Source organism: Cebus imitator, unplaced genomic scaffold (assembly GCF_001604975.1).
Source record: "Cebus imitator isolate Cc_AM_T3 unplaced genomic scaffold, Cebus_imitator-1.0 Scaffold179, whole genome shotgun sequence".
NCBI lineage: Eukaryota > Metazoa > Chordata > Mammalia > Primates > Cebidae > Cebus > Cebus imitator.
Genome location: NW_016107494.1, coordinates 166,435 through 173,861, shown reverse-complemented (window position 1 = coordinate 173,861; position 7,427 = coordinate 166,435). Strand labels below are relative to the sequence as shown.

The window sequence follows — 7,427 nt, the reverse complement described above, 5'->3', positions numbered from 1 at the left end:
CTCTACCTTCATGTTCACATCTAAACACATCTAGGGTCCCACCCCTCTGGGACTCTCATCTCTTAGCTCAGACCTAGAGCCTACTCCACCCTGCAGGCCCCTTTGTACCAAACCCTCTCCTGGCACCCATCACCTCACACACTCCTCCCCTGCTTCTCTGCACTTGCCCTATGCATGTCCGCCCCGGCCCTGTGGCCTTGCACACCCCACGAGCATGCACAGCGCGGCTCGCCCCAGCTGGTCCTTCACCTCCCTTCCCTGACCACACCATCTAAAGAGTCTGCCGCCTCACCCTGCTCTTCCCTCCCCCAACCCCTGCCTCATCTTTGCCCTTCTGCTCTTCCACCAGCAGGGACAGCAGATGTTAACTGTTACATAAACTACTTTATTTAAATAAAAGCAGGAAAGATCCTTTCCCCCTTACACACCAGCACATGCACGCTCACACACCCACACCCTCCCTCCCTTCCTGCTCTCTGCCCAGGCCACCTCAAACGCTGAGGTTCTCATTGTGACCAACCACCCTCAACCTGGAGACACCTGTGCAGGGTGCAGATGCCCACTCATCCCTGTCGCTGGCAGAACACGGGCCTAGACGAGGGCTCTCCACTCTCCTGGAGACGAAAGTAAGGACCCATCCACCCAAGGCACCCAGGCCTGGTGTGGCTTCCCTATAGTCTGGGAGCACTGCCAGGCAGCTGGAGCTGCTCCCTGCCGAGGGCAGGACTTTTCACCCCAGGCCAACTCCTCCTATAACAAAGGAAGTAAGTGTTGGCAGACAAGCTTGAGCATGCCCCAAGGGATCCTGCAGTAGGTATTGTTTAGTCTGGGAAAGAGCAAGGGAGAGCAATTGAGCACCAAATTCCCTAACCCCACCCTGCAGGAGGGTGCTGAGAGTCAGTTCAGCATCCTCTACCCAGAAAAAGTAAACACAGCTGTGCAGCGAGTGTGAGGGTGGGAATGACAGGGACCTGCACCTTCAGGACCTCACTATGACTTCACCCCAACACCAGGCCTGTGAGGCACCCACTAGCACCTTGACAATGTGAAGGACCCAGCCCAGCTGGGGAAACCCCATACCCACAGGAGTCAGTCTGGAGTTGGTGACGTTCCCTATGTTGACAATGGGGTTGGGTTTCTCTCCCTGCAGATCCTGTAAGTTCTGCTTCGGGGCACACATGGCAAAGTAGTCAGGTCTCGAAAGGGAATGCTGAAGGGAAGGGTGTTGTCTTCCAGAGGCACACAGTACACCTTACAGGTTACACACGGGCCGGCTGGAACAAGACAGGGGTACAGGGTTCAGCAGTGTACCTAGGGTGCCCTCCAGAGTCGCCTTGGGAAGGGGGCAGGGCTGGAAACCAACGGAGGGACACCTGTCCATCCCCTCCGGCCAGGGTACTCAGCCGGCACCCATTTTCTCCTGATGAGCTTCCTAGGCCTTCTAGACCAAGTTCCCTGAGGGAAAAAGCCAGATGGAAGCAGAAGGAGAAGGGAGAGCAAAGGGTCAACGCTCTGCAGACTGTGATGAGCCAGCAGAGCCCGAGAGCAAGCCTTCTGAATGCGTAAGGCCAAGAGAGCTGCCTGCTGAAGGGCAGGGGAGGCTGTGAGAAAGCCACGGCAGACACAGAGGACTCAAACACAGCTGGCCTCTCCCAGGGAAGCACTGGAGAAGGGACCTCGGGGAGATGGCCCCGATTGGCCCATGGCAGCAGATCCAAGCCAGTCACCCTGGCCCCTCGGCTACAGGCTGACACTGCGCTGGTGCCGACCCCCACGGACCCCGCTGTCGCTGCCCCGACGCCCTCCACTCCGGGTTCCCAGCTCTTGGCCATCCAGGCTGACGTGGTCCGAGAGGCCTCGCAAGTGCTCCACGGAGTCGCACTTCTGCAGATCTGAGGCCACGGTGCGCAGGCTCAGCAGACTCAGGGTGTCGGTGTCGGGGGCGGGCCCAGGCTCCAGGCTGCTGCCTTCCTCCAGCCCTGCACCCTCGGCCCCCTCAATCCCGCTGTCTGCATCCTCTAAGTCCTCAGGTCCCGCTTCAGCCCCCACAGGGGAGGAGCGCCGAGCGCCCAGGGCATGGGAAGGCAGACCCCCGCGGCGCCGAGCATGAATCTGCTCGCTGATCTGCTCCAGGTTGCGGAGGGCCACGGAGTAGCGTGTCTTGGCCTGAGCCACCTGCTGCTCCAGTTCTGTCACCTTGGCCTTGTGCTCCTGCCGAGGGCAGAACAGAGTGAGATGACCCGTGGAGCCCCTCTCCACCCTACTCAGCACGCGGCGCTGAGGCCTCATCTCCCAGACAGAGGACCTGGGCAGCTTGCTCCGTACCCACCACAGACCCGTGACACTCTTCCCAGCTCCACTCTCTCCTCAGGCTGTTCTTCCCCAGCAATCCTGCTCCTGACCTGAGCCCCACCTTCTAGAGCCTTCCTCTCGGCCAGTGCCTGCCCTTCATCCTCTCTGCACTACTCCCTTTCCCACGTGCCTGGTTCTTCCCCATCCCTGGGCTCCAACCAGTTTTTTTTCTTGTTTACCTCCCTTCCTCCAACTACATTCTCTAACATCAGTAGCCCCCCCGTCCCTGCCTCCCACACCTGCAAGGTCATTTTGAGCATGTGAGCTACCGCCCTTCCCCAGCAGGGCTGCAGGCCTCCTGGCCACTCACCAAGATGGCCCAGAGAGGCCGACCAGCATCCCCTCCAGCTGCCCTCACCTTCCATGCCTGACCCCAGCCTGCACCCCCACCTGCCCGTTTTTCCTCCCCCTCGCCCCTCAGCTACCTCCAGGATCTGGCTGAACTGGGCCTTGAGCTCAAAGTAGGGGCGGCTCTTGCCAATGGCCCTCCGGAGGGTCTTCTGCAGGGCTTGGACCCGAGCCTCCGCCTGCTGGCACAGCCGCGTCACCCGCTGGTGCTCCCGCTCACCACGAAGCCGCTCTTCCTCTGCCTCGTTCACCTGACCCAGGGGACACATCGAGTGGGGACCCATGTTCAGTCTTTGGCATCTGCCCCAGGCCACCAATCTCAACACTGCCCTGGGGGCGACCCAAACAGGAACATCGTCTGCAGACCCCTGACTGCATACAGAGCCCGAGACACGCCGGGGAACAGAGGGTCTGTGAGACTCCAGAGAGCTTCCTTCTGTCTCTTCTGGGTCTGCTGCCTGACCGTCGAGGCCAACATTGCAGGCACCAGCCTCTGAGCCACCTCTGTCACCCGTGCCACTGGCCACTCAGCTTTGCTGCCGCCAGGAACGGGATGCTGGCACCCACTCAACCACTGGGGAGCGTCGAGGGAACGTGTGTCAGCACATCACACCTCTGCAGCAGCCATTCTCTTCAGGGAGCCCTCAGTGTCAATGGCTAGGCATCAGGGAATGAGAAAAGCCATGTGGGGAGCCACAGCTGTGCACTGGTTCTCCAGGTCTACAAACCCCACGCACACACAGTCCAGGACAAATGGGCTCCGGTGTGCTTCTGCCCAGGGCGTTGTACAGTTGGTCCATTTGTGCTGGCAGACACGGTGGCTGCGGCCCTCACCTGCTCCCTGCTCAGATGTCACTCTAGACTGTGCACCATCCCCCACCCTGCCCCCAATGCTGTGTACTCACATTTGCATAAGCTCTAGAGTACAAGTGAGGTGCCCGTTCTGTGCCAGGGGCAAATGAAGAATCACAAGACACAACCACTCCCTGAGGAGCTGACACTTGCCCTGTGCGAGCTGCAGGTGGCAGACTGGGCCAATGCCAGAGACCCTTCCACTCCCCAGTCCCTTTCAGGAGCTTGGAAATGATACATAAATTACACTTCAAAACTCAAGGTGTATTGTCAGAGCTCAAAAGCAGGAAAGGGAGCATATTCTGAAAACAGACGCAAGGAGTCACACAGCTAAACATAACAAAACATGAACGCTAAATCCAGAGTATCCACCAGACAAGCACTGGGTTACTCCCACACCTGGAGGCAAACGTTCCAGAAGAGCCAAGGACAACATTCTCAGAGGGAAAGGGAATATGGGAAGCACTGGAGGCCAAACAGGACAGAAAGCTAGGAACAGGTTTTACCTGAAACAGAATCAAAGTTGAAAGAAGACAAGAATGGGGGAGAGAGTGAGGAGGTGAGGTGACAAAGGCACAGCAAAGGATGGAGAAGAACCAAGGAAGGGGACCTGCCGGCACTGCCCGGCTCACCTTGCAGGTGGCATGGTTCAGCATCTCCTGCCACGTGGGGTCCAGTCGGTTCTTGTCAGCCATGACGCCCTGCTCAGCCACAAACACCATCTCCCGAGCAGCGTTGTGCATGCTCACGGCCCGCTCGTAGCGCAGCGCTGCCTTCTGTGTCTCCTGCTGAGCCTAGGGGGAGAGGGGCATTAGGATGGGGAACGCTGAGGGACCCCAGCTGCCCGTGGAGACCCATTACGGACGTGAGGACAGAGAAGGAGGAAGGCCTACTAGCAGTGCCAGCTGCACTTCCCAAACTGTGCTGAGGATAAATGCCAAGGAGGCAACATTCTGTAAAGAGTATTCCATAAGGATATGGACTAGAAGAAATAAAACCGTTGCCAGTGGAGGGTAGGTGTATGAAATCCAGTACTCCCAAAGGCTGTTAGCCTTTTGCCCTAGGGAAAACAAAAGGAAAATACAAACCATTTTAGTTGTAAGGTGGTTAGCAACATGGACAGTCTTATAGAAAATATGACATTGAGACCATCAATTCTATGTCCAGCAGGAAAGCTGAAGGAAATAATCAGACAAGTCCTCAGAGATATTCATCACAGCCATACTAACCAAGTGAAGAATGAAACAAACCTTACTTTTTAGTTATAGAACATTGGCTAAATAAAAGCACATCTAATATAAGAAGACAAGCTGGGCGCAGTGGCTTCTGCCTTGAGCCCATCTACTTGTGAGGCTGAGGGAGGGGGATTATTTGAGCCTAGGAGTTTGAGGTTGCAGTCAGCTATAATCACACCATTGCACTGCAGCCTGGGCAACAAAGCAAGACCCCATCTCTTAAAAAAACAAAATATTAATTAAGCAGTCCTTTAAAATGATGGCATGGATGTATGTTTATTGACATGGAACTATGTCATAATGCTAAGCAAAATAAAAGAACAAAATAACACATACTGTGTAATCCCATTTTGGCAGAACATATACACACATAAAAAAATGTGATTAAGACAGCAAACAGGGTTATCTATGCTGTCTTCATCTTATTTTTTATTTTCTATACTTTATGACATTTTGATGTCTTGGGGGACCTTGCTGGCCAAGGAGAAACTGCCCCTTCCAGGGCTAATTCCTAGAGACAGTAAACTCCCCTGTAAATGTGCCTTCTGTATGCAAACCAACCAACCAGTTCAAAGCCCGGATTCCCAACTACCTCCTGTACCTACCTCTTACCCACCAAACCAGTATCTCCTTTGCCCTAAGTCCTCCCAGGACCAGGTACTAGATAATTAGAGTCCACCCCTATAGACCAGGGCCTAGCAAAATTTTTCACACTATCCAATCCTAAACTGACTCAAACTTGCCTACCCTGTCTCAGCTACTCCTTTCCACAAAAACCGCAACAGGGTTCTGTGCCATGCTTTCTCCTTCACTTCTTCCACCTCCTGACAGACCCTGGTTGCTTCCCAATGTGGCCCTGCATAGCATGGTATGTCCCCTCCTCTTGGGAATAAACTGTTCTTCCAAGGCAGTTATCTTTGTATCTATCACCAAATCCCCAGGAACAAAATGCATGAAATGCGCATGGTAGGATTTGGGGTGATTTTGGTTTTCTTCTTGTTTTATTATGTTTTTCCAATGGTGAACACATATTATCGGTTAAAAATTATTTGTTAAAGAATAAAAAGGTAGGGGATGGGAAAAGTTGTGGGATGCTTACAGTGAGGAATAAGCAAAGAAAAGATTCAGAAGAGAGACATTAACCAAAGGGAAGAGGAAATGGGAGAAGAGGAAAACAGGGGCATGTTAGAACTAGTATATCTGTGATAGCCTAAAGCCTGGTTCCTTATACTCAGAAGGCACTTAAACATAAGCAGGGCTGAACTGCTGTTCTCCCACACCTACCCTCACCATTTTATACGCCACGAGCCCAGGGCCCACGGTGGTAAAGGAACCTCCTCAGCCCACAGAGCTGGTTCAGACCAGCCAGGTCTAGCCCAGGGCTCTGCCCTCAGGTCTGGTGTTCTGTCTCTCACTCCACACAGAGACAGAAGAATCCAGGGCCAGGCTCAGCATGTAGCCTTCCTCAAACATGGGTCAGCCAGCCCTACCTCCTTAGCTAGCCGCCGAGCCTCATAGTAGGGTCGCGCTTTCTCGATGCAGCTCCCCAAGTGGGAGCCCTGCGTATTCAGCTTCCTTGCCGACTCCTGCAGGATCCTCCGATAGGTGGTCCTGGCCTCCTGGAAAGGAAGGAAGCAGAGGAAAGCACATGTTTGGGTCCCAGCCCCTCCTGTTTCTCAGACACACCCCTCCCACTGCCACTGCCTCACGCTAGGAAAGAGACAGATGAAGATACTTCCAAGGACCAGCCCAGAACAGGAGGAAAAGGACACTCACATCCAGCTGTAGCTCCACCTGGTTGATCTCCTCGCTGGCCTGGTTCAGGTGCTCTAGCTCTTCCTGTCACAGAGAGAAGTGGCAAATTAGTGCAGTGCAAGGAAATAGCCTTGAGTGAACCGTGCAAGGCAGGAGCAAGGGGCAGAAAGAGAAAGCCTCACTCGCCCAGGGAAAGGAGGTGAAACACTCAGGAAAGAAAAGAGAAGATTCGGAGGAGGAGACTGCCAAATGCTTCCTTGTCCATCAGGGACCTGGCATATACAATCCTCACAACCTGACTTTGTGCTGGGTAGTAAACCTCAGTTTTAAGGATGAAGAAATTGAGGTTTGGAGGATGCAACACTAGTACATGCAAAGTGAAGTTGTGGTGAGCCCTCACTCTCTCCATCACATTGCACCACTTCCTCAAACTAAGGGAGTCTCCTTGGACCTGAAGGCTCTCTACCTGCGAGAGGATGGCCACCTGGGCCAGGGCAGGGCCACTCAGTCAGCACTGTTTACTACACACTTATCACCTCTCGGGACCATGAGACCTGAGAATTCAGGACACAGAAATGGCAGCTAACAGCCTGGTGAGGAAACCCAGCAAGTCAGAATAGGCCCTGGGCAGTATGTGCAGCCCTGTGAGTGGTGGGCGTGGGTGCCCCCTGGGCAGCAAGGTCACCTGCCTGGGCAGCAGAAGGTCAGGGCAGGATGCCTAGAACACTTGCTCCACAGCTGGGAGGACTTCATAGACCCAAAAGTGCCAGTAAATGGCCAGGCACAGTGGCTCATGCCTGTAATCCCAGCATTTTGCGAGGCCGAGGCAGGCAGATCACCTGAGGTCAGGAGTTTGAGACCAGTCTGGGCAAACATGGTGAAACC

General features: G+C 54.4%; 1 protein-coding gene across 3 annotated transcripts in view; it reads right to left on the bottom strand.

Moving 5' to 3' along the window:
* Window positions 1-364: 364 nt before the first annotated feature.
* Window positions 365-7,427, bottom strand: part of SH3BP5L (SH3 binding domain protein 5 like) — a 16,375-nt gene continuing 9,312 nt past the window's right edge. The window contains exons 1-6 of one of the 3 annotated variants that reach the window (XM_037744559.1): window positions 6,564-6,626; window positions 6,278-6,406; window positions 4,446-4,612; window positions 4,185-4,346; window positions 2,778-2,951; window positions 365-2,211 (exon numbers count right to left, since the gene is read on the bottom strand). In XM_037744559.1, coding sequence (XP_037600487.1) covers window positions 1,741-2,211; window positions 2,778-2,951; window positions 4,185-4,346; window positions 4,446-4,523 — 885 coding nt within the window. In that variant the 5' untranslated portion in view covers window positions 4,524-4,612; window positions 6,278-6,406; window positions 6,564-6,626 and the 3' untranslated portion in view covers window positions 365-1,740. The other 2 variants (XM_017545322.2, XM_017545324.2) reach the window with 2 other exon arrangements.